The following is a 27,856-nucleotide window of genomic DNA, read 5'->3' as shown; positions in this document are numbered from 1 at the left end:
CTAAATAAATTATTTAAGTGGAAGTTTTAAAAAAAAAAAAAATATTATTTAAGACCCATTTTTCTCTCAGCTTTTCTTTTTAATTATTGATAACAAAGTTGACTATTTTAACAAGTGTGCAATTATATAGTTACCCTTACTCTTGTTATTGCTTCATTTTACTCAAAAGGCCAATGCTTAAATGCTTGAAATTAATCTGTGAAATTGATTCCTATGTAGAAATGTCTTTTTACGCCACCAAAAGTTTTACTTATATTTTTTTTAATGCACCTCTAGCAAGTAGCTTTCAAAAGAACATTGATGAAAATTAGAGATGAAAAATGATGAATCTTAATAACAAATAATTGTTTTAAAGGCACACATAGTTTATATTGTGGTATTTATTTTTCATTAAAAAGGTAAAACTAATCAATTGTGCTGAATCCTGTCAGAGGGAATCTTAAATAACCCTATTTGATAGGAGGCAATAATGTCTGGTTTTAATAGCCCATACTATGTCAAGGACAGTACCCCTTAGCAAAGAAAATGGCAGTCTTTCATTATTTTAAGAAATTAAGGTCACTGGTCAATAAATAAAGAAAAAATCAAGAACTTTGAAACAATCATTCAATTGCAGTGGCAAATACTAAAAGTATATCTTCTATTATATCCATAATCCATACAGTATGTAAGTATCATAGATTCAGTGACAGACTCAGAGAATCAGAGTCAGACAGTGTGATGCTGCAGTCACAGACAGAGTGAAAAGTGACTCTCTAGTCTGACTCTGAGTGGCAGTGCATTGTAGTTTACTTTAAGTACTTACAAGTAAGGTAACAGATCCGGATTCCTGTCCCCAGTCCACTGTCCAGATGATCAGAAAACTTCACACAGAGTCACACGCTTATTGCTGCAACTCTGTTGTCCCGCTCTCTCTCGCTCTTCCTCCTCACTTGCGCGCGCAGTCAGTGTTGCTGTCTTGCTCCTCCCCCCTTAGCTAGCCTGTTCGACCGGTCTAAAGGGGAGGGTAACTGAGGTGATGGCTGCTGCTCTGACTCTGAGATCATCATGGTGGGTTCATGGTGGGGCCATGCCATGATGAGATGAGACCCGAGAGTGATTGATCCGGCTTATCGCGCACATGCATGGTGCACTCTGACTACTCCTGTGGCTTCCCCAGACTGAGGTCATCACTGACTGTCAGTCATGTGTACTGTGTGTCAGACTGTTGTATTTGGGGCCATGCCACTTGCCTTGCCGACGGTGCTGCACTGCGCAAACACTAGTACCGTCTACTAAATAAATTACCTAACAGCTTAGCCTGCGCACAGTGCAGTGCACGCGTCGACACTGACTGCCTCACTATAATAAATAATAAAAAACGTATTACACACAATTACAGCTGCCTGATGGTGTGGTGTCACCCCCCCTTAGGGTGTCACCCGGGTGCGGTCCGCCCCCCCCCGCCCCCCCCCTAGTGACGCCACTGCACACTCCTAAGTATCATCCTACCTAGAATTACACTTCAAGAAATGATAACAAGAGAGCAAAGCAAATCTAATAATAGAAGTAAATTGAAACATTTGTTCAACAAGTCATGCTCTTTCTGTCCCTTTAACTGCCATGCATTCATATGAGGGATTAACTGACCATCTAGATAGTATGTTGTCTCTGTGAAGGAGGATTTTCTTAAGTTCTTAACCCATTATAAGAAGGTTTAGATAAGTAAAACTAAGGTAGATGACATTGAGATTATGCTAATTTCTAAGCCCCAAAAAATAAATCCATATACCCATAAGGCATTGGAAAGAAGAAACAATCCTCAATCACAATCCTTAAGAAAATCTTTTCAAATTATTTATCTACAAAAATCCCTGTAGACTTTAATGGAGATTTTCTGTTAAAAATCATTAGATACATTTTACTAAAGCATTGTGATCGACCCCTCTGTAATTCCTTCCATAGGGATGAATGCACAGTTTAACTCTCAGGAGTTGCAGTTTATTACTCCTGCTGAATATGACAGTGTCAGTGACTCAGTAGTGGTATACCTATGTGTCTGTCAATCACAGGCTGCATGGTTGAATTTTGGTATGCACATTGGTAAAGGGACTTTACCTATGTGTTTAACACCTTTTCTGGCGTTAAACACATAGTGATACATGATAAGCATTGAAGACATGAGATACGTCTACAAATGGGAGCAATTATTTTTTGCTCTATAATTTCCCTTAAAGGGACAAAATACGCATATGCTAAATCACTTGAAACTGATGCAGTATAACTGTAAAAAGCTGACAGGAAAATATCACCTGAGCATCTTCATGTAAAAAAGAAGATATTTTACCTCACAATTTCCTCAGCTCACCAGAGTAAGTTCTGTGTAAAAAGTTATCTTTCAGTTACTGCCCAGCTGCAGGTAAAAAAAATAAAAAATGAAGAAATGAACAGCAGCCAATCAGCATCAGAAGTGCTGAGGTCATGAACTCTTTTACTGTGATCTCATGAGATTTCACTTAACTCTCATGAGATTTCATAGTAAACTTCCTTAAACTGAATAGGGAAATTACAGGAGTGTGCGCGAAGCTCACTCCCTTGCCTGTCCCGGGACAGGCATACTGATTTGCTGCTTAAAGTCCTTTGCAATGGGGTTTTAAAACTTAGGACATTTTGAGGTAAAATATCTTTCTTTTTTACATATTCCAGATTCTCAGGTGATATTTTCTAGTCAGCTTTTTACAGCTATGCTGCATCAGTTTCAAGTCTTTCAACATTTGGGTATCATGGCTTTTTAAATAATAAAATATTGTAACAAATTGAAGCAGCTTGTTAAATTCTCAGAGGAAAATTTGTCATCAATAAAGAACTTCCTTATCCCTTTGGTGACTGTGTTTTAAGATAGCGCTAAATATATTTTTAGAGATATTATGAAATACTAGAATATATGATTTTTCCTTCTTTGCTCTTTACCACTGCCAGAAATTTAGCATATGCTAAATCACTTGAAACTGATGCAGTATAACTGTAAAAAGCTGACAGGAAAATATCACCTGAGCATCTTCATGTAAAAAAGAAGATATTTTACCTCACAATTTCCTCAGCTCACCAGAGTAAGTTCTGTGTAAAAAGTTATCTTTCAGTTACTGCCCAGCTGCAGGTAAAAAAAATAAAAAATGAAGAAATGAACAGCAGCCAATCAGCATCAGAAGTGCTGAGGTCATGAACTCTTTTACTGTGATCTCATGAGATTTCACTTAACTCTCATGAGATTTCATAGTAAACTTCCTTAAACTGAATAGGGAAATTACAGGAGTGTGCGCGAAGCTCACTCCCTTGCCTGTCCCGGGACAGGCATACTGATTTGCTGCTTAAAGTCCTTTGCAATGGGGTTTTAAAACTTAGGACATTTTGAGGTAAAATATCTTTCTTTTTTACATATTCCAGATTCTCAGGTGATATTTTCTAGTCAGCTTTTTACAGCTATGCTGCATCAGTTTCAAGTCTTTCAACATTTGGGTATCATGGCTTTTTAAATAATAAAATATTGTAACAAATTGAAGCAGCTTGTTAAATTCTCAGAGGAAAATTTGTCATCAATAAAGAACTTCCTTATCCCTTTGGTGACTGTGTTTTAAGATAGCGCTAAATATATTTTTAGAGATATTATGAAATACTAGAATATATGATTTTTCCTTCTTTGCTCTTTACCACTGCCAGAAACACATTCATCTATGTAACAGAAGAAATTCCAGCCAGTATTTCTGAGCAAGCATTGATTGTCAGTGCTCCTGGGACCTTAATGTATTTTCTGACTATGCACTGACTTTATAGTAATTGAGACAGAGGAATGGAATGTCCAACTGAATTTTGCTTGACCGGGAAATTAGTGTTGTAAGCTACTATGGTAGAAGACATTTTTATGGGAATTGTACCTAAATAAAGTTGCAATTTTATCAATAGTGTGAACAGAGTTATAGAGAATTAAATATAGCTTAAAGGGCCACTAAACTCAAAATCTTTCTTTCATGATTCAGATAGAACATACAAATTTAAACAACATTACAATTTACTTCTATTATTTATTTTGCTTCATTTTTTAGATATCCTTATTTGAAGAAAAAGCAATGCACATGGGTGAGCCAATCATATGAGGCTTATATGTGCAGCAACCAATCAGCAACTACTGAGCATATCTAGATATGCTTTTCAACAAAGGATACCAAGAGAATAAAACAAATTAGATAATAGAAGTAAATTAGAAAGATGTTTAAAAATGCATTCTCTTTCTAAATCATGAAAGAAAAAATGTGGGTTTCATGTCCCTTTAAAGGGACATGAACCCCTATTTTTTTCTTTTGTGATTTAGATAGAGCATGTGATCTTAAACAACTTTCCAATTTACTTCTATTATCTAATTAGTTTTTTTCTCTTGGTATCCTTTGTTGAAAATGATACCTAGGTAGACTCAGGAGTAGCTGATTGGTGGCTGCACATCTATGCTGCAGGTTATTGGCTCACCCAATGTGTTCAACAAGGTCTCAGTAGTGCATTGTTGCTTCTTCAACAAAGGATACTAAGAGAATGAAACAAATTAGAAAACAGAATTACATTGGAAAGTTGCTGACATTTTTATTCTCTATCTGAATCATGAAATATTTTTGGGGGGGTTTCATGTCCCTTTAATCTTATTCTTATCTAATATTTCTAAATATCTATGTATCCAATATTTCTGTTATTTCTCTAACTATAATAAAAGGGATAAGAAACCAAACCTCTTTCTGTCATATAGAGATAGTATACAGTTGAACAAAAATGTTACAGTTTAGTTCCATTAAAGGGACATTAAACACTTTGAGATGGTAATATAAAATGATAAATTGTATATAATAAAACAACTCTGCAATATACTTTCATTATTTATTTTGTCCTCTTTGCCTGTAATTCCATTCTGAAATTGTGAGCTTTTCAGTTCCTGTTAGAAATGGAAGTGCAGAACACTGTTAAATCCAGCACAGCCATTGGCTGCCCACTCTAGTGACCTATTTATAACGGTCCCTAATTGGCCACAGCAGAGAAGGTAACACAAGTTACAACATGGCAGCTCCCATTGTTTTATAGACACTAAAACTTTACACTTATTTTGTCACTTTTTAAACAACTAATGAAACTTTAAAAAATACATCTACATGTTAGTCATGGACTAATCTTTTCTTTGAATGCATCATTCTATCTAGCATGTATTTAGTGTTTAATGTCCCTTTAATAACATTCCTTCATTCACTTGGAATTTTTTGATGTAGCACTTGTCTGCAGCACTATATGGCAGCAGTTTGGCATTCTTGCAAAACTGCTGCCATATAGTGATGCTTATCTATTATCTTTAACTAAAAATACCATGAGAACTAAGTTAATTGATAATAGAAGTACATTGGAAACTTTTTTTTATTTTTTTTATTTGTATACTGTGTGTGAATCACGAAATAAGAAGTTTGGGTTTTGTATATCTTTAAAGGGAGATTCTAAATTAAAGGGATCTTTTTGGTGCCTACATCATGGTTTTATAATGTTTATATTGTTATTAAAAAAGAGACTCACAATATTGTTCTAAGATTCCTGGCTTTTGCACTCCCTTGGGCCTGATTTCAAAGCATACTGCAAACTAGATGGGTGCTAGGGTAGTCAGGTGTCCAGTATTCAATCATTCAGTCCAGTATTTTGGTAAGCTGTCCAGTAAATGTTTCACCAAATATTCTGGATGCTGAAATGTCCATATTTTTTTAGAGTCACAGAGGGTTAGCTAAAAATAAAAAGCATATGTTACTGACAGCCAAAGAGGTAAAATTATTGATTTTTTATCTTATTGGCAGCCAAGGGGTAAAATGACTGCTCTGTTGTAAAAAAAATATATATATTGTGGAGTAAAGAGTAGGGACTAAGGTAGAGCTTTTAGGGGGGGAGGCATTATATGACCCCACCTACCATTGTACCCAGTCACAGGAGATTGTACAGAATTTTCATGGAGGGCAACTTGCACCCTAATTGGTGAATGTCACCAATCAGTTTCTGCCTATGCTCCAAAATTGGTGTTGGGCCATGTACATATTTAATAAATTAACTAAATTAATTAATTAATTAATTAATTAACAAATGCATAAATATAGGAGTTTTTTTTAAATGCAATATATATTAAATAAATAAATAAATATTATCATCAATCAGTTTCTGCCTATGCTCCAAAACTGGTTTTGGGCCATGTAAATATTTAATTAATTAATTAATTAAATAAATGAATTCATAAATACATAAATACAGGAGGTGTTTTAAATGCAAATATATTAAATAAATAAATATAGGAGACTTTTTAAATCCAAATATATTGGACTCTATCTACTAAGCAGCGGAAGCTGATCAGGAGCCCATGCAATGTAAGAAGCAGCAGTCATTAGACAGCTGCTTCTTACACCCTACTCCACCTCTGAGGTGGCAAGGGAAAATCGCTCGCTCTCTGTGATTGACAATCCCTTCTCTCACGCGATTGGTTGCGTGAGAGAAGGGGCTGGCATTACATGCTCACTTGAGTGTGTAATGATACATACGTGCAGCGGATCCTGCTTGCTTGTCCTTTCGCTCCTTCATACATGGGGCCTATTTTATAGTTTTGAAAAACATGATGAGAAAGAAGGGGGGCGTGGCTCTAGGTAATCCATTGAGGATCAATATACAGTCTCTGGTGACCAAAGAAGTTCAGCTCGATGAGAGCATAAGGTGAAGTGAAAGGTGGAGGCACACATAAGGGGACAAAGCAATCCCGTAATGAACAAAGGAAGAAAGAGGCAGCACACTTTGTATTGGCAAAAAAGCGGATCTTTAATCCAGGACGATCATGGTCAATACACAGACACGTAACAATGGAGGAGGTAGGGGGCGTGTCTTTCCGCGTTTCGTACCGGGCGGCACTTAGTCATAGGATGACAGGTGAGTGTGAAGTGTATAACTATATACCCCAACACCTCCAGTGACGGCTTGGAACACGTTTCTGGGAGTGGTGAGGTACACAGGACTAAAACAGTGCATTAAAAACAGAATTACAAAAGGATTTCTGAATAACAAAATTTCCACTATTTGAAGGAATAGATACTAACAGGCTTCTAAGCAAAAAACAGACACAAGTTATATAAATTCAATCGCTTATGCAAAAATGTTAAAGAACATTTGAACCCGATATATAGACAGGATTTACCTATTTGGAAAAATAAGAATAAAAACAACGGCCTCCTAAACATCAACAATTACAGATTATATAGAGAACCTTATTTGTTACATATTTCACAAACATTACAGGTGAATCTTTAAGGTATCCAATTAGACATTTGGAAAACTCCTAAATAGCTACAGTAAATATGTACACAGTACATATCATTAAGACCACATAATGCTAACTAGATCGTGCACAAACTCAAATTTGTGCATGAATATTATCAATTGCAGTATGTATAAATATTGTGTAGACTGAACCACTAGTATCATAAATCTTAATTATATCAATAATAATACATACAAAACTTATACCATAAAGCTTACTGAATAAGAGATCCATATGCAACTAAAAAAAGAGAGAAAATAAGGCTAAACCCTAATCAACGTACCTAAAATATTTTAATCAGTAAAAAAACTTCCATTCCTTATTTAAACCATAAGGCTCTCTAGTGTTTATCATGAAGATCCATTATACGTAACTCCTTTTTCATAAGAATCTTGTATTTATTGCCACCTCTAGGTGGCAATTTTACAAGGTCAATCACCTTAACACCAAAACTTGAAATGTTAGTGAAATGTAATCCATTAAAGTGATTGGCTATACTGGAAGTCTTCACATAATTTCTTCATGTCCCTCTTATGCTCACCTATTCTGGACCTTAGTGTATGAGAGGTCTGACCAATTATTGGGCCTCACACAAATTGCACTCCAACAGGTAAACCACAAACGTGGATGTGCAATTGGCATAGTGATTTAATCTATAGTTCAGCTCTGTTGAAGTACTTTTGAATGAATCACCTTTGGAGATAGTTTCACAAGTCACACAACTACGTGCCAGGCATTGGAAAGTACCCCTCTTATTGAGCCAGGTCGGTTTCCTTTTATTCAGGTTACTGACTACTAAACTGGGGGCCAACTTGTTACCTAAGGTAGGTGTCTTTTCCAAATAGGTAAATTCTGTCCATATATCAGGTTCAAATGCTCTTTAACATTTTTGCATAAGCGATTGAATTTATATAACTTGTGTCTTTTTTTTGCTTAGGAGGCTGTTAGTATTTATTCCTTCAAATAGTGGAAATTTTGTTATTCAGAAATCCTTTTGTACTTCTGTTTTTAATGCACTGTTTTAGTCATGTGTACCTCACCACTCCCAGAAACGTGTTCCAAGCCGTGATTGGAGGTGTTGGGGGTATATAGTTATACACTTCACACTCACCTGTCATCCTATGACTAAGTCCCGCACGGCACGAAACGCGGTAGGACACGCCCCCTACCTCCTCCATTGTTATGTGTCTGTGTATTGACCATGATCGTCCTGGATTAAAGATCTGCTTTTTTTGCAGATACAAAGTGTGCTGCCTCTTTCTTCCTTTGAAAAACATGATATCTATATGTTGTAAGCTCCATGGAGAGTCTTCCGCTCCTTGTTTTATTTTGTTTAATCAACAAAAGAAGCGAGAAATGTTTACAAAAACTTTTTTCTGTATTACTATATGGATTAAGTTATATCGCTTTTAGAAGAAGTGGTGCAGACCCTTGATTACAATATTTAACCTGAAACAAAGAAAGATCTGACAGCATGTATACGCACTATCAATAAAAAGACACAGAATCAAGCACTCTCTTATATTAAATATTTATATCAAAAAATATATTTCAATCCAAAAAAACAAAAATAGATATTTTCCCAACAAGAGATTAAGCACAAAAAAAAGAAGAACAGCTTTGTTTAATAATGCCTTAAAGCTCCTACATTTTCCAAGGAGATATTTTATTTTAGGTTATCACTAGTCTAAAGATAGCTTAAAGAGACATGAAATCCCACATTTTTCTTTCATGATTCAGATAGACTATGCAATTTTAAACAATTTTCTATTTTACTTCTATTATCAAATCTTCTTCATTCTTTTTGTATCTTTTGTTGAAAAGCAGGGATGTAAAATCAGGAGAATTCACGTGTCTGGAGCACTATATAGCAGCAGTTTTGCAAAATGTTATTGATTTGCATGATGAGCAATAGGTGGCAGCTCTGTTTCCTTCCATGCAGTGCTCCAGACGCCTACCAAGGTATCTTTTCAACATAGAACACAATGTGAATACCATGTGAATACCTTGTGAATACCACGTGAATACCATGTGAATACCACATGAATACCACGTGAATATCATGTGAATATCATGTGAATACCATGTGAATATCATGTGAATACCATATGAATACCATATGAATACCATGTGAATACTATGTGAATACCACGTGAATATCATGTGAATACCATGTTAATACCATGCTGAATATCATGTGAATACCATGTGAATACCACATGAATACCACGTGAATATCATGTGAATACCATGTAAATACTTAGTGAATATCATGTGAATATCATGTGAATACCAAGTGAATACCATGTAAATATTATGTGAATACCACGTGAATACCACATGAATACCATGTAAATATCATGTGAATACCATGTGAGTACCATGTGAATATCATGTGAATACCATATGAATACCACGTGAATACCATTTGAATACAACGTGAATACCACGTGAATATCATGTGAATACCATGTAATACCATGTGAATATCATGTGAATACCATGTGAATACCATGTGAATATCATGTGAATACCACGTGAATATTATGTGAATACCATGTAATACCATGTGAATATCATGTGAATACCATGTGAATACCATGTGAATATCATGTGAATACCATGTGAATACCATGTGAATATCATGTGAATACCATGTGAATACCATGTGAATATCATGTGAATACCATGTGAATATCATGTGAATACCACATGAATACCATGTGAACAAAGCAAATTTGATAATAGAAGTAAATTGGAAACTTTTTTAAAATTGTATTCTCTTTCTGAATCATAGAAGAACATTTTTGGGTTTCATGTCCCTTTAAATAAGGTGATAATTTTTGCATGTTTTTTTCTGTGTGTCCAGCAGGAATGAGTTACTGTGCTGTGTGTTTGTTAGAAACATATACAAGACAAAAATAATTTAAAATGGGTTGATGCATGAGTTTGGGGGAGGCAAAGGATTTTTTACTGCCTATATTTAAACGGACAGTTTACTCAAAAATGATCTCCCCTTTAATTTGTTCCCAGTGATCCACTTTACCTGCTGGAGTGTATTAAATTGTTTACAAGTATTTCCAATACCCTTATATTGGCTTTGAAATAGTTGATTTAGCCTGTGCTATCCCTACATATCTTAAAAGTTTTTGGCCTTAAGGCCAAGCTGTGTAAACACAGCCAGTAGAAGAAATTAGACTCCCTTTGGGGTTTAGAAGAGATAAGGTAATACAATGTTAATTTTCCATTGTTCTCTCCATGTATTGATGATTGGTTTACGGACAGATATAAGATAAAGAATCCTTTATATGTACACAATGTGATAAAGTAAGAGATCTGATTATACCTATAAACTCAACCCATTTTACTTGGTTGTGGCTACAAAACACAAAACCAGCTAATTCATATACACAAATAAGGCTTAAAAACAAATCTCATACATTTTATACTCTGCTGCTAGTAAAAAAAAAAGTCATTAGAAACACATTAGGGGAAAAACAATTTTATAGTATACTGTCCCTTTAAACATTCCCCTGACTTTGGAGTTCATTGATTAAGCAGCGGATGCTGCTTTCTACGCCCATCTTTTAAGGTCCGCCTGAAATGGTTGTTAAGAAGCAGTGGTTGTAAGAATTTTAGGTGGCGGACTAAAATCATCCCAATCCAGTCGGGATGATTGACGGCCCCTGCTCTAGGCCGATTGGCTGCGAATGAGCAGGGTGTGGCATTGCACAAGCATTTCACCAGAAATGCTTGTGCAATGTTAAATGGCAACAACGTATGCTGTAGGCTTTTAGAAAGGTTGAGTGGACATGATCAAATCATGTCCGATCGAACTTTATTAAATCAACCCTCATAAGTCGGTTCCAATTTTTTCCTCTACTTATAAACCAAGCGCATCAGTATTTGGCGAAGCTTTACAAATAAATGGTAATAATAATCCGGGGCTAAATAGCCTCAATCATATTTACACTAGAATATACATTTAAGATTCCCTATGTTACAGCAACAAAATTGATTTTAACCCATTAATCACCACCAAAGTGTTAAATAAGTTTATTTTGCAACTTTAACTATTTAGTATTTTTTTTAACTATGAGTTGCAAATGGTCTTGCAAAAATATTAAGAAATGTGTCCTACAACCTCTCCAAATGTTTCATCAAGTCCAGTGTTGCAAAACTAACCATTTGCTTTTCTTTTTAGCATCAGCAAAGGTCATGTTGCTTGGCAAAAAAAAACCATAAAATATTTTATAATTCTAATAACAAAAATATGTTTAAATCAAGGGGCATAAATATCATGTATTTTTTTGATGATTTTTAAATTGCTCCTAAAAATGATCTCTGTAACTGTATTCTTAGCCAACAGTTGTATCTATCTGTCTCTTTATCTTCTAGCTATCTAGATGAAGGTGCTCCTTGATATTATATATATATTTATATTATTTATATTTATTATTTTTGTATATAAGTATGTTTGTGTGTATATATATATATATATAGATAGATAGATAGATAGATAGATAAATATATGTGTATTTATTTTTAAAGTCATATTGTTGCCATAAGATATAACAATGTTTCTGTATATACCTTAAATAGTTTCTTGTGTAAGCCAGATGTCTATAGAATTCCTAATAATAAGCACATACAGCGTAACAGACGAGGGTTGAACTTTATACAGACTGGCTTTTCACCCAGTAACCTTTTACCTACTTCATGTAAAGGAAGGCAGAAAAAAAAAAAAAAAACTACAATTGTCTATTTGTGACCATTAGCCTTAAATGACTTTCAGTATATTACAGTAACCTCCCCCACCCCACCAAAGCAAATTATTTATAGAAATCATTCTCTTACGTAAAATCAAGAAACATTTATGTTATGCAGATAGCATTTTTAATTTACTTTCTTAATGTTGCAAATATGTATAATTTAGATTGTTATAATTTGTATATCTTACTTACAAGTAAAGCAGCCAACACTAAGCTGAATGAGACCCTCTAATAGGTTTCCTGTAAGCCTGGGATATCTTATCTTATTTTTACATCAATCATGTATTCTCTCTTATTTAATCCTCAAATCACCTTTCCTCTTCCCTCCCCCACCCTATATACAATTGCTCTATGATTTTTCCCCTCTGTATAAAAAGTTGGGCTAAAACAGAGTGTGATATCATTAGAAAAAAAATCTGAAATTGAAAATCTGACCCTTGGGTGAAATTGGTTGCTAAATTTATATCATATAACAGAAAATGCAAATGAAAGACATAAAATAGATGATAGAAAGACAGATAGATAGTAAAATAGATTTTTGAGTATTGAAAATAACGTTTTTATGGATGGGAGGGAATCATTATGGAATAAAAAACATTGCCTTGCAGAGTTATATATATATATATATATATATATATATATATATATATATATATATATATAAATAATATATAAAGATCCTGATAAGTGCACTCTAACTCCAGTCAACAACTTGAGGGTGCTTGGGGAAAACATCTATTAAATACACTGGACCCAGCACTCACTTTAATCTTCACTTTATTTGTGACATTTGAGGGACAAACCTTCCCCAAAACGTCAAGAATAAAGAGAAGATTGGAGTGAGTGCTGGGTCCAGTGCACATAATATATATATATATATATATATATATATATATATATATATATATATATATATATATATATATTTGTACATCTTTGTTTTGTTATAATTTCCAACAGAGCAGAGGCAAAATCAGAGACAAAATCTATTAGATAGGATTTCAAAATGTTGCAAATAGCCTAAACCAATCATTTGAGTTGCTGCATTTCCATTTTAGATCATTTGCTTTGCACTAGTTAGGGATCGTAGGACAAGTACAGTTTTACACAAAAAAGAAAAATGTCTGAATCCCTTTACCTTAAAAAACTATTACAGACTTGTCTGTGATGGAATCAGAACATCTCAAAAGTAAGGCCAAAACTTTCAACAAGGTACAGGTATATACCAATATAAACACCTTGTGTTTAAAATGCTATAGCACAAATATCAAACATGTTGATATTTGTAGTAGCTTAATAAACATTTAAATTTAAAGGCACATGAAATCAAATGTTTTTCTTTGATGATTCAGATTGAGCATACCATTTTAAACAACTTTCCAATTTACTTCTATTATCTAATTTGCTTAGGCCTCTTTGTATCCTTTGCTGAAAAGGATACCCAGGTAGGCTCAGGAGCTAGCTGTTGATTGGTGGCTGCACATAAATGTCTATAGTGATTCGGTTACTGATATTTATCAACCAATTAGTATTGAAAGGAAGTACACAACTGATAAAGCTGTATTAGTTTAAAGGGGCCGTCTACTCCAAAATTGTGATTGTTTTAAAAGTTAGATAATCCCTTTATTACCAATTCACCAGTTTTATAAAACCAATACAGTTATATTAAAGGGACAGTTCACCCAAAAACTTTCTCCCCTTTAAATTATTCCCAATGATCCTTTTTACCTGCTAGAGTGTATTAAATTGGTTGCAAGTAGCTCCTTTACTCATATTTCAGCATTTGAAATAGCTGATTTAGCTTGTGGTTTCCCAACCTATACTGAAAGTTTTGATACTGGCGTATACGCTATTGACAAGCATAAGTAAACACAGCCAGCAGAAGATATTACACCCTCAGTGGGGGGCATGATAGTTAAGTAATAAAATGATAATTTTCCATTGTTCTCTCTATGTATTGAGCTTTGGTGTTCCAGACAAATATAAGATAAGGAAGCAAGTCTGTGTACATAAAAGTGATAACATAATGAGATCTGATATTACCTGAAGCTCAACCCATTGTAATAGGCTGTGGTTTCAAAGCACAAAACCAGCTACTTCAGATACACAAATAAACCCGAAAATGCAATTTCTCAAATATTTTATACTCTGCAGTTGGTATAACAAGTCATTTAAAATACATTTATGGAAAAACTATTTTACAGTGTACTGTCCCTTTAATACACTTTTTACCTCTATGATTACCTTGTATCTAAGCCTCTCAGAATGCCCCTTATCTCAGGGCTGTTTATGACTTGCATTTTAGCCAATCAGTGTCGTCTCATGTGTAACTCCACAGGAGTGAGCACAGTGTTATCTATAAGGTACCTACCCATTAACTAGCTCTGTCTTGCTGTGAAAGCTTATAAAACGGACAAGATAAAGGTGGCCTGCATGGGCTTAAAAAACAGGCACATATTTTGTGTTTTAGATGTATATTAATACAGCAGTATTGGTTATGCAAAGATTAGGAATGGGTAGTAAAGGCATTGTCTATCTTTTTCAACAAAAGTTAGACAGTCCCTTTAAATGTAAACCTTTTTTTTCTACACGTTTTATTCATGTTTAAATGCTGCAATTTTTAAGTTATTTTTTTTTTACTTAAAGGGATATGAAAATCAAATTTTTTCTTTCATCATTCAGATAGAGCATGCAATAAAAAAACACATTCTAATTTACTTCTATTATCAATTTTTCTTCATTCTCTTAGTATCTTTTGTCAAAAGCATTGACATATGCCTTTTCGGCAGCACTAGAATGATATCTATTTGCAAGAGCAATAGATGCCATTTAGTGCTCCAGATGCCTACCTAGGTATCTCTTCAACACAGAATATCACGGGAATTAAGCAAATTTGATAATAAAAGAAAATGTTATGTTTTGTCTGAATCAGAAAAGAAAATTGTTGGGTTTCATAACCCTTTAATTCTATGTGTAAGAAGTTATTTATAAATTGTCTAGTTTCTTAACTTTATTGATGAGTAACAAGCTCTCAGTTATTTTTAACATTTCAGGGACTTGTGATGGGTCTGGAGTTTTCATGAATGAATCAACAACATTGTCAGGGTGTCCTCTGGGTACACAAATGTTTAATGGAGTCAGAGGTTAAAATCATTGTAGACAGAAAATAGAAAGAATCACGAGAGGCGATTAACCGTAATTCTATGTCAAAGTTGGGTAGAAAATTGAACTTAATACGAGTAAGATGTTTGTGATAAATATCACAAACTGTTTTGCCACTCAGTCACTGTCTGAGTCAAATGGAATTTTACTCATTTGAACCCCTAGGGATAATTTTTACCAAAAATATCTTGCTCTTTTGCTACAGATACATCCTAAAATAAACAATGTGGCAGCTAATGCTCAGAGAACATTGTTGGCCATATTGATTAATTAATAGAATAGTAAAATGGTGTAATTAAAGGGACACCCAAGTCAAAATTAAACGTTCATGATTCAGATAGAACAGGCAATTTTAAACAACTTTGCAATTTACTTTCATTAAAAAAATGCGTACAGTCTTTTCATATTTAGACCTTTTGAGTCACCAGCTCCTACTGAGCATGTGCAAGAATTCAAGGAATAAAAGTATATGCATTTGTGATTGGCTGATGGATGTCACATGATACAGGGGGAGTGACAATAGACATAACTTTGAAATTTGTTAGAAAAAAAAATCTACTACTCATTTGAAGTTCAGACTAAGTGGTATTGCGTTGTCTTTTTTATCATGCACCTGTTGATTATGCAAATCTACTGCAGATTCCTTTAAGCCAGTAAATAGCAAATACTCTTATACATAAATATAACTTTCAGTTCATGAGCGTGTAAGATTCAAGAATAGTTTGAGAAGATCAGTTTATCCAGATGTCTTCCAACTCTAACTGTACTCCAAAGACACAAAACGGATGTGCTTAATGACAAATCTCCTTTTTTGTGTGTGTTTCTTTTAGACGCAGATGACATGTTGTCGATGTGATTCGCGAGAGCCCTTAACAGCAGTCAGCCATCGCATTATCAATGTTCTATCTCCCATGGGTCATCAGCGCTGGTGGCAGTCTGAAAATGGTATGATCCAGCCAACTGCGGGTTGATACATTATTAATTAGAGATAACTTGTTCTTTTTAAAGGCTTCTCCACATATCTTACAACATAATGATGGATTTAAAAATTAGAAAAAATAATGCTGACTTAAAGGGACAGTAAAGTCCAAATCAAACTTTCATGATTCAGACAAAGCATGCAATTTAAACACCTTTCCAATTTACTTCTAATATGTAATTGGCTTTGTTTTCATGCTATAATTTGTTGAAAAGCATACCTAGGTAGGCTAAGGGGCAGCAATGTACTACTGGGAATTAACTGCTGACTAGTGGCTTCACATATATAAGAAACCCCTGGAGTGCTCAGGACTTCTGTTTCTTCAAATGCTGCTAGTGGATTGGTCCCCTCCGCACACCTGATGCACTGTTTTACCTTCTGGGTTTTGTAGTTTCTACCACTCCATTATTACGGTAACTCATGTGTTCAGTTGAGGCAATCTTTAATGACGTCACATGCCGTGGCTTCACATCTATGGCTTCACACAATGTGCTCAGCTAGCTCCCAGTAAGGCATTGCTGCACCTTCAACAAAGCCTAGTGGTTGATGGCAGCCAAGAAAATAAAGCAAATTTCATAATAGAAGTAAATTGTAAAGCTGTTTAAAATAGTGAATTTCATGTCCCTTTAAGAACAGTGTATAAGGTGACATAGAACTGTAATCAGAAAATGTTTTAATGTGTTATAACATTTTCTCATTATACTGTTACTTGCCTTTAACTACAAAGTGGTTGGTTAAACATATTTTTAAAATTAAATGGACATAAAACGCCTCTTGCTTTTGTGTAAAAATTACAAAAGGGATTTAATTTAATCATTTGTTTGTATGTAGTCACAAAGCAGAACATTCTGTTTGCAATGTACAACCCTACAAAAGTATGTTGATATTTAGAATAAAAGAGTTACCCAGTGTGTAATATGCTGTTATCTCCACAGGTGTAGATGCTGTTACACTGCAATTTGATCTGGGCAGGAAGTTCCAGTTCAGTGATGTCAGTTTGGATTTCAGGGTAAGTCTCTGACAATCTATAATCAGTTTCCTGTAGAATCATGTGTTCCTATGCTTTTTAATGATTGCCACGCCCTTGTAATGAATATTATCATATTTGTTACTAAAGTGTTCTTCAAAATCAACCATTGAAAATCCTTTAACCAGCAAATGATTACATAAGCATGTTTCCAAACCATAAAGAAAGCAGTCAACACAGACATTTTTGTTCTTTTATTTCAATATAGCATTATAATATGAACATTTGTATCAACAAACTTGCCTGGCATTAGATCACGTAAATATCTAGGGATGTTTTTGCATTTTTTATTGTTTCTTGTTTGTAAAGTGACAGAAATCTTTATTATATTCACATAGTCCTATTGATGTGTCTGGACACTTGGATACTTCAGCACAGCTCATCAGATATCACAATGAGAAAAGTATAGATTATTCTATGTTTGTTGGATACAGGGCCAACCCAAGGGTCTCATGCACCTGCTTGGCCCAACACTCGGTGCACACCCACCATGGGCCCTCACACTGATAGGCCACAGTCTTCTTGCTGTTTATGTTGGTTTCCAGAAAACACTGTTAGAGATGCTGGGGCCTAGTGGTGGATGGCAACCAGCTGAAGCCTCAGCATTACCATTGGAAGCTGCAGAGGGAGGGACAATGGAAGGGGGAGGAGAAGGGAGATGCTGTGACTGCTGGTGCTCACTCAATATAAGGAGGTTCTATTTGAGGCAGCTACTATCCTCTCTGTGCTTCTTGAGGCTCCTGAGTTGTCCATAGTCTATGGGCCTCCCCAGCACTCAACTCCATTGCTACTGCTCTGGCTTTAGTTTTACCTGTGGATGGAATGTGCCCCTAGATCCTTTGTGTCCCAGGTGACCTTCTAGATTTGCCTAATAGACCTTCTGACCCTGGTGGGATAACAGTAGCTAATACACACGTGCCAATAAACCAGCAGTAGTTTAGGCCATTGTTTGGAATGTGTCCCTAGGTCTTTTATATCTAGTGTGACCTTCTAGGTTCACCTAATGAGACAGATCATCCCTGGTGGAATAGCAGTAGTTAGTTCACATATTAAAGGTGACATAACTAGGCAAAAGTTGGTGGTAGAAGTCAGAAATGGTCTAGGGAAGTTCAACATGGTAGATTTTAACATAGTCGATCTGAATCTGTCTACAAGATATAGTTTAATATATTGACATTTTTTTGTGTCTAATCGCAAATAACTTCATATTTACACTCTGCCTCTCATCACCAAATTAATTTGCATTATCTTGACACATTTTTATTTGCCTCCACAGAACCCCCGTCCGGCTGCCATGGTAATTGAACGTTCCTCGGATTTTGGAAGGACCTGGCATCCATATCAGTACTATGCCTATGACTGTTCTGCTGCTTTCCCACATATCAGCAGGGGGCGCCTCCATCATTTAGGTGATGTGCATTGTCAGAACTTGCAGGGTGACCCCACACAGGGTGGAAAGGTAAGACTACAGCAGAGTAATGAACACTTTAACTAGGGAAAGCAGAGGTCTCCATGCTTATTCCTTATTTAACCCCCACCTTGCCTACACTTCCTTTCCACATAATCACATAATACTGGGTGCAAATGTTGCAACATGTATATTTATAATAAGCAACCTTGCCAACATAATTTAAAATGTCATTCAATAATACATTCCAAATATAGAGGTATATAAATTATAACCCTTTATATAAACATGGTATGGGCACCTTGGATTAATCTCAACCCCTGTTCTATGTTTTGTCAATGCCCATGGAAAAGGTGTACCCCAGTTGAAAACAAGGCCTAGAAAATCCTTTCCAGTCCCAGTTTATTCTCACTTATAATTTTTATTACCAGTTTAGCAACCCTAATTAATATGAAGTGTATTTGTGCATACGTGTTATTTGTAAATGCAATAATACTGTTTGACAAACAGGTCCAAAATATATAATACAGGTATACTGGAAATCTCAGTTTTTCATTATTAGATCCTCCCTTGGAAAGCTTAAAAAGACATTAAACACTTTTTCGATGGTAATATAAAATTATAAATTGTATATACAAAAAAACTCAGCTATATACTTTCATTATTTCATTTGTCCCCCTTTTCCGTAATTCCATTCTGAAATTAAGAGCTTTTCAGTTCCTGTTAGAAATGGAAGTGCAAATCACTGTTATATTCCCCACAGCCATTGGCTGCACACTCTAGTGACCTCTTTATAACTGTCCCTAATTGGCCACAGCAAAGAAGATAACCTAAGTTACAAAATGGCAGCTCCCATTGTTTTATAGACACTAAAGGGCCGAATTATCAAGCTCCGAATGGAGCTTGATGCCCCTTAGTGCTCCATAACTTTTCTGGCTGCTCTGATGCGGTGGAGAGAAAATCAACCTGATCTAATACAATCTAATACGATCGGGTTGATTGACACCCCATGCTAGCAGCCACGAATGGCCACGAATCAGCAGGGGGCGGTATTGCACAAGCAGTTCTGGTGCTTGTGTAATGATAAATGCCGACAGTGTATACTGTTGGTATTTATCTATGTGCAGCGGACATGATACACTACATCGTATCATGTCCGCTCGCATTTTGATAAATATGCCCCTAAAACTTTACACTTATTTTGTCAACATTTAAATATAGCTAATGAAACTTTAAAAATGCATAGTCATGTTATACTCAGAGTAATCTTTTCTTTGAATGCATCATTCTATCTAGCATTTATTTGGTGTTTAATGTCCCTTTAAGGTCACTCGAGCATAGAGGGCACAGGCAGCCAGAGAAAAGAAAGACTGAGGAGGGGGTGGGGGTTTATTGAAGACCACAAGCACAGGCCTTACCGTTCTGGTACTTAGGACAAAATTATATGTTAGAAATAAATATCTAGAGAGAGAGAATAAGAGAGAGGGAGATGAACATAAAACAATTAAATTGACCATTTACAAGTAATACATATGCACAAATACTGAGAAAGTAAAAAAAGGGGCACTTTTCTTGGTCTTGCTCATCCCCTACCTCCTTAAATTCCCTGTTCCCTAGTCTCAATTTATACTAAGGCTTTCTGTTTTTTTTAAATGTAATATTCTGGGCTGATTATGCTACTTTTTATTTTTAAACTTGTAGAGCTGTAACACTATACATCAAAAGAACCATGAAAGGTGTCATAATCAACCAATGAACAATTGATTACTAGGGATAGGTTATACACAAACATACATTTCCTCTTCACTTTAAAATCATGAAAAAACTTTTTTGAAAGTAATATCCCATTAAAGATAGTCAAGGTAAGAATGAGCAAAATAATACTTCATGCTTGGATAAAGTTAATAACACTGTTGCTTAATTTATGTTTTGTTTTCCAACAGATGCGATTTAGCCTAGAAGAGTTGACATTTTCAGTCCCTGTATCTCAAAGTCAACGAATCCAGAGTAAGTGTAACCTAACTTGCAAGCTGCCTTCTTTTTTCATCTAGTTTTTTGCCTCCTTTCAAATATGTATTTATTTTTACAATTTTGTTTGCATGTTTTCCAGACCTTGGTGAAATTACCAACCTTCGAATCAATTTCACACAGCTTATACGACTACCTGTCAGGCGGTATCGAGTGCCAAGTGCTTTCTATTCAGTAAATGAGATGCGTGTCCATGGCACATGTCTTTGTTATGGGCATGCAGATCAATGTGTACCCAGTGGAGTACCTAGTAGAGACCCATATGGAGATATTCAGGTGAACCAACAGAAAATATGCCCTATCTATCTATCTATCTATCTATCTATTTATCTATCTATCTATCTATCTATCTATCTATCTATTATCTATCTTTCTATATCTATCTATCTCTATCTATTATCTATCTATCTATCTATCTATCTATCTATCTATCGATCATCTATATATCTATCGATCATCTATCTATCTATCTATCTATCTATCTATCTATCATCTATCTACCATCTATCTATCTTTCCATCTATCTTTCATCTATCTATCATCAATCTCATGACTGCACACTTGTCCAGCCTTAGTTTAAGTTCATACACAAATCCCATACATATAAATTGATGCCATTTTGTTTGTGAATTAAGTAATTAATATTAAGTAATTCATATTATTGCTCTAGGTATTTGAGACCTGTGCATGCAAACATAATACTGTAGGACCAAACTGTGACCGCTGTGCTGAACTCTACAGTGATCTTCCTTGGAGACCAGCAGATGATCAGAACCCAAATGAATGCAGACGTAAGTCACTCACATTAATATATCATGTTTAATGTGCACAGTGCAGTATAATTGGCTAGCCATTATTATTTTTAGGAAGCATCAATACCAGGCACGTATATGCCTGAAAGTCAGTATTTTAACATAAGATATATATATATATATATATATATATATATATATATATATATATATATATATATAAATATATAATATTGCTTTAGAATCATTTTGAGGATATTATTATCTATATATAATTGTTTAAGTGTTTTACTAACCAATACTGAAGCAATAACATTATATAAACCTGATGGTGATCTTATTGTGGGTATGGAGACTGAAAGCACTACCTGGTGGATATAACTTATGATGACAGTTGTCCTACAATTCCATCTTTTAGTTCCCATTAAGATGAAACTTTTTATGCATTTTTCTATATATTTATATATAAATAATATATATATAATTTATATATATATATATTTATTTATAGTATTTATCTTAGTTCTATACCAGGGGAATAATTTATACAATTTAAAGAGACATTAAACACTTTATATATTTTATAAGCATAGTATTGAGGTTCTTCCCCACCTTCCTTTAGCCATAGGTGCCACCATGTTGAAATCTAGCTTTCACTACATTCCAGTACTGACATGTTTGCCCATGTGCAGTAACTCCCCTTTAGATATCAGGCAATACCATTTCAAAATTACTTGTTTATTTTAATTAATTTTCTGATATAAATAAGATCCTATACATATCAACCAGTCACTATATATAGCTTATAACTGTGTTAGGGTTCTGCATTCTATGGAGACTCTACACTTCTCAGAGTTAAATTACAGGAAAAGCAGGAAAAATAAATAATGAATGTACATTGCAAAGTTATTTAATTATAAAAAATGATTTTTTATGAAGAATTACATTTTGAGTTTACCATACTTTCTCTGCAAAGCAAAATAGTTTAAAATACAGATTATATCGCCATCTTGTGGACACTTGTAGAGTATTCAACATTTTTTAAATAGAATTGAGAGTGCTTTCAATGAGACAAAATAATTGCACAAAGCAGTGGTTATTAATGCAAATCAATATACAAATACAGTCAAACATTTTGAAATGATGCAAATAAATTGCCTGCATAAAATCGCAAATACTTTTATATGGCTTTTTTTATGGGGGTACTCAGCCACCACCTCTGTCATCTCACAACAGGTAATATTTGTAATCATCATGTAAATACTCTAGTATTCACAAGAGGGTGGTGCAAAATATATCAAGCGGTGTAAGTAACTTTGTTGAAGTTACTGACCACAACATATCAATCAGTAATCAATGACTACCAGCACACATATATATATATATATATATATATATATATATATATATATATATATATATATATATATATATATAATAAAAAAAAACAGTCATTGGTGGTACAGCACTCTCAGTAACAAATTGAAATATCTTCTGCCCAGGGTGCACTTTAAATACGTGTATACAGTTCAAGAAAGAAAAAGGCACTCACCGGGTCTTGAATTCTTATTCTTTTTATTAAAGTGACGTTTCGGGTTTTATCCCGTTTTCAAACCAACAGCAAACAAACATACACTACTTACGAAACTTAAGTACAAGCCTAATGCCCACCCGCAGAGCTATCCGTGGCGAACTGGAAATCATAGCAACCACGTGGTACACCTCCACTTCATGTGTTGCTATGGAGACCGGACGCCACACGGTAGCCATTGTGAAAATAAAATAAAAACACCATTAAAAATAAGAAGGAGACAGATATAATAAATACTTAGCTACACAATACATTATAGTATGTAAGCCAGTGGAGGGTCGTGCCGCAAATTCACTACTTCCGTTAACAGCGTACATGCTGTACTGTAAACCTCATTGGCCAAATCTTCACCAATCACGTTAGAGTGTATAGCCGACGCCCAAAAACAAAAAACAGCTGTGTGTTAGAGAGCGTATCGCTGATACAGATACAATTGTTGCTATTGCCGGATATTGATGCAAAATTGCATTCAAGTATATTCGTGCTAATCACAGCACGTAGTCCCAAGCACCCACAAGTCTATCTATATAGTAGTACTGCATGTGATAAAAGAAAAGAATATAGCAAAAGAACATGTAGAAGAATACAATCCAAAATACCTAATCTTACATACAGCAACTAAATAGGTAGTAGTTTGCATAGCATTATATGACTATACCATCCCATAAGTGACCTACAAAAATAGCCTACAAAAATATTGCCAGTTATCAGATAGATATCCACAACAATGCAAAAAATATTACCAAAATTTCCATATAAAGATAAAGGCATGGTTCTGCATATTGCTAGTTAGCGCAAAATCTTATTCTAGAATAAAAGTTTTTTTTTTTTTTTTTTTTTAAATATTAATGAAAAAAGAGAATTTTTGAATAAGCAATTTTCAGAAAAATGATATATGTAAAGATCATATAGAAAAATTGTATTAGCAGATTATGTAAAATGTTTATGAACAAATTCCATACATATATGACAAACCTATATGTAAAACATATATGAAAAAATATAGAAAAACATAGCAATTACTATATACAATGGATCAGAGACTCTCATAAGCAACAATGCCAATCTAGGTGGACATTAAGTCCCTGTGGTGCCATGGTTCCCAGTTCAAATATTCATCTTGCTTCTCGTTGTAGCAACATTTTAGCACGGTCACCACCTCTGGATAGCATTGGTATATGATCTATAATTATATATTTAAGATCAGATACTTTATGATTAGCATGTGCGAAGTGCCTAGCCACAGGCTGATCCGATGTGCCCTTCTCGATGGCCATTCTCATGGCTGATCGATGGTTCGCCATCCTCGTTCATAGATCGTCTACAGTCTTTCCAACATAAAATAATCCACACACACAGTGCAGAAGATATATTATAAATTATGTGGTACAGGTCACCCTGTGTTTTATCTCATATTTCTTGTTGGAGTACAGATGTCTAAAGATTTTTTCCAGTGGACAGACCCCCACAGGTGGTGCAACCTAGACAGCGATAACACCCTGGCTTGGCTTGGAGCCAGGTGTCTTTGATGTAGCACTTTCTTGGATCAGTTTGAATCAATTGATCTCTTAGAGATCTGGCTCTGCGGTATCCAATCCTGGGTGGAGGTGTCCCATTAAATAGGAGATCTTTATCAGAAAATATCAGCGACCAATTCTTCCTTAAGCTGTCGGCTACAATATGTTTGTCTATATCAAATGTAGTAGTGAACGTTAGTCTACCGTCATGAGTATCATCCTTCTTAGATTGAAGTAGGGCTTGTTGAGTGGTACTAAGCATATCCTGCTTGATCTCTTTTAGATGTTAATGTTGATACCTCCTCTGGAGAAACTTCTTCATTTCATCCAGTTGTTTAACCATGGTTGATTTATCTGAATTGTTTCTCACAGTCCGCTTAAATTGCGAAATTGGCAAGGCTCTTTTTAGAGCTGGAGGATGACAACTCCATGCGTGGAGTAGAGAATTTCTATCCATTTCTTTAGTAAAAAGGGTGGTACATAAACATCCATTCTTCTTATAAACCCATTGGTCTAGGAAGTCGACTGTGGCTTTACTTTGTGTCATTTTAAATTTAAGTGATGTATGGGCTAAATTCAAGGTCTCAAACCAACGAAGCAGGTCTTCCTCTGTTCCCTTCCACAATAGGAACAGATTGTCAATGTATCTTTTGAATAGGATGACATGCTCATCAGAGAACAGAGTGTTACCAACCGTCTCAAACTCGGCCATAAATAAGTTGGCATAGGTGGGTGCCACATTCGAACCCATGGCCATTCCAGCTGTCTGTAGAAAGTATTCCCTTTCAAAGCGGAAGTAGTTCATCTCAAGGCACATCGTCAGCAACTCAATGATGGCATCTATTGGTGGGCCAACATATGGTTACCGAGATAGTTGTCTGTTAACCGCCCTTATTCCTTCCGCATGCGGAATAACAGTGTAGAGGCTGGTTACATCCAATGTAACCAGCAAGATTTCTTCTCCAATATCAGATAGCTGTTTGAGTGTATTGATCATTGATCCTGAGTCCAACAGAAATGTGTCCATGTTTCTCACAAGAGGTGGTAGCAGATGGTCTAGGTAGGTGGCAATCGGTTGCAGGAGGGACCCTATGGCGGATACTATTTGTCTACCCGGCGGCGACTCCATACTCTTGTGAATTTTTGGTAACGTATATATATGACTGGTATTCGTGGATACTCTACAGTTATATATTGTTTGGCATCTATATCCAGATAAGCCATATCGTGTAAAGTTTCAAGCATGTTGTCAATTTTCTTTTTAAAGATCAGAGTAGGATCACCTCTTAGTTTCCTGTAGGTATCACTGTCTTCCAGTTGTCGTACTAGTTCTCTACGGTACTCAGTATAATCCTGAATAACGATCGTTCCACCCTTATCGGCCTACCTCACTATGATCTATGAGTCCTCACGAAGATTCTTTAAAGCATTTATTTCACTATGTATGAGGTTATGCCTGTATTGGCTTCTTTTTTCATGGAGCCTGGTGGAGTCCTGTACGAGAAGTCTGGAGAATGTTTTGATCGTGGGGTTGTAGCTATTAAGATCAAATTTGTTTTTCTTCTTAAGTATCTTTTCCGGTTGGCTGTTATAATGTTGAAAGTGTTCCATTAGTCTGAGAGTCCTAGTAAACTTTTGCATATCAACAAAGAGATCAAACTAGTTACATTGTGTAGTAGGTATAAACGATAATCCCTTGTTGAGGACCTTAAGTTCATCTTGGGACTTCACACGCTGACTAAGGTTCACTACTAGGTTCTCATTAGACGACCCCTTCTCGGCGCTCTAGGTGGTCTGTTTGAACCCCCCCGCCTGGTATGGTTCCTCTTCCGTCCTTCTTTTTTGAACATGTGACCATCCCGCTTCTGTTGTCGACTTCAGATGATGTGATGTTAACATTCGGGGCATCAGAGTCCGTGCTATTTCCTGAGCTGTCCAAGGTCTCCATGGGTCTGCGCCTATTGTGTCGCTGCCTCCATGGTCTATTATTACGGTATTGTGTTCCCTCTGCTGGACTCAACTGCCACCGATATACACTTTTATCCCTATAGTCGTTAGTTACATCGTCTAGTTTTCGATTTTTAAAGGCAATCAATTTGCCTTCATACTTGTCGATATCCTCCTTAAGTTTGCCAATCCAGTTCTTATCGGATTCCAATTCCAATTTTTGTAAATTGGTTTCCTCATACTTAATAATCTCCACTTTATTAATCTCCAACAATCTGGAGACTTCTTCCAAAACGAGTAGTACCAAGTCCAAGCTACATTTGTTTAATATGTTACACCATTTAAGGCAGAACTCAGGATTGTTTCTGCCTATCGTGGGAACATTTCTGATCCTAAATCCCCTCGGGATATATTTTTTTCAGTGATACGCCGATAGATAGGACCCATGCAAAGTAAAGATCAACATTCTTTCTTTTTAATTTAGCCAATTTGTCCTAGATCTGAGTAGTTTGCTCAGTAATAAACCTAGTTGGAATTGCAGCAAATCTGATGCGTGATGCATCTTCTTCTGTGAAGAAGAATTCTTCAGCACCTTTTATTATATCCTCCAATTCAGATGTATCATCACCTTCAGCCATAACTGCAGCGTGTGTGTCACACTGCAGAGTAATATAAGTTAAAAGCAATAAATAGTTGGATGTGGGAATCACAGGTCCTGTTTCTTTAGACAATATGTGCCGGGTGCTAGTACAAAGGTAATACAACCGTCATTGGTGGTACAGCACTCTCAGTAACAAATTGAAATATCTTCTGCCCAGGGTGCACTTTAAATACGTGTATACAGTTCAAGAAAGAAAAAGGCACTCACCAGGTCTTGAATTCTTATTCTTTTTATTAAAGTGACGTTTCGGGTTTTATCCCGTTTTCAAACCAACAGCAAACAAACATACACTACTTACCAAACTTAAGTACAAGCCTAATGCCCACCCACAGAGCTATCCGTTGCAAACCGGAAATCACAGCAACCACGTGGTACACCTCCACGTCATGTGTTGCTATGGAGACCAGACGCCACACGGTAGCCATTGTGAAAGATCGTAGATCGTCTACAGTTTTTCCAACATAAAATAATCCACACACACAGTGCATATTCTTTTCTTTTATCACATGCAGTACTACTATATAGATAGACTTATGGGTTCTTGGGACTGCGTGTTGTGATTAGCACGAATATACTTGAATGCAATTTTGTATCAATATCCGGCAATAGCAACAATTGTATTTGTATCAGCGATACGCTCTCTGACACACAGCTGTTTTTTTTTTGGGGG

General features: G+C 35.4%; 1 protein-coding gene across 1 annotated transcript in view; it reads left to right on the top strand.

Moving 5' to 3' along the window:
• LAMB3 (laminin subunit beta 3) overlaps window positions 1-27,856 on the top strand; it is a 123,142-nt gene that overhangs the window by 39,349 nt on the left and 55,937 nt on the right. Inside the window, exons 4-9 of the mRNA XM_053706691.1 lie at window positions 16,107-16,221; window positions 17,191-17,264; window positions 18,559-18,741; window positions 20,634-20,697; window positions 20,801-20,994; window positions 21,389-21,509. Of these exons, the coding sequence (XP_053562666.1) occupies window positions 16,107-16,221; window positions 17,191-17,264; window positions 18,559-18,741; window positions 20,634-20,697; window positions 20,801-20,994; window positions 21,389-21,509 (751 nt within the window). The remainder of the gene's footprint in view (window positions 1-16,106; window positions 16,222-17,190; window positions 17,265-18,558; window positions 18,742-20,633; window positions 20,698-20,800; window positions 20,995-21,388; window positions 21,510-27,856) is intronic.

Source organism: Bombina bombina, chromosome 3 (genome assembly GCF_027579735.1).
Source record: "Bombina bombina isolate aBomBom1 chromosome 3, aBomBom1.pri, whole genome shotgun sequence".
NCBI lineage: Eukaryota > Metazoa > Chordata > Amphibia > Anura > Bombinatoridae > Bombina > Bombina bombina.
The sequence above is the reverse complement of the archived record's forward strand: the minus strand, read 5'-3'. Positions and strand labels throughout refer to the sequence as shown.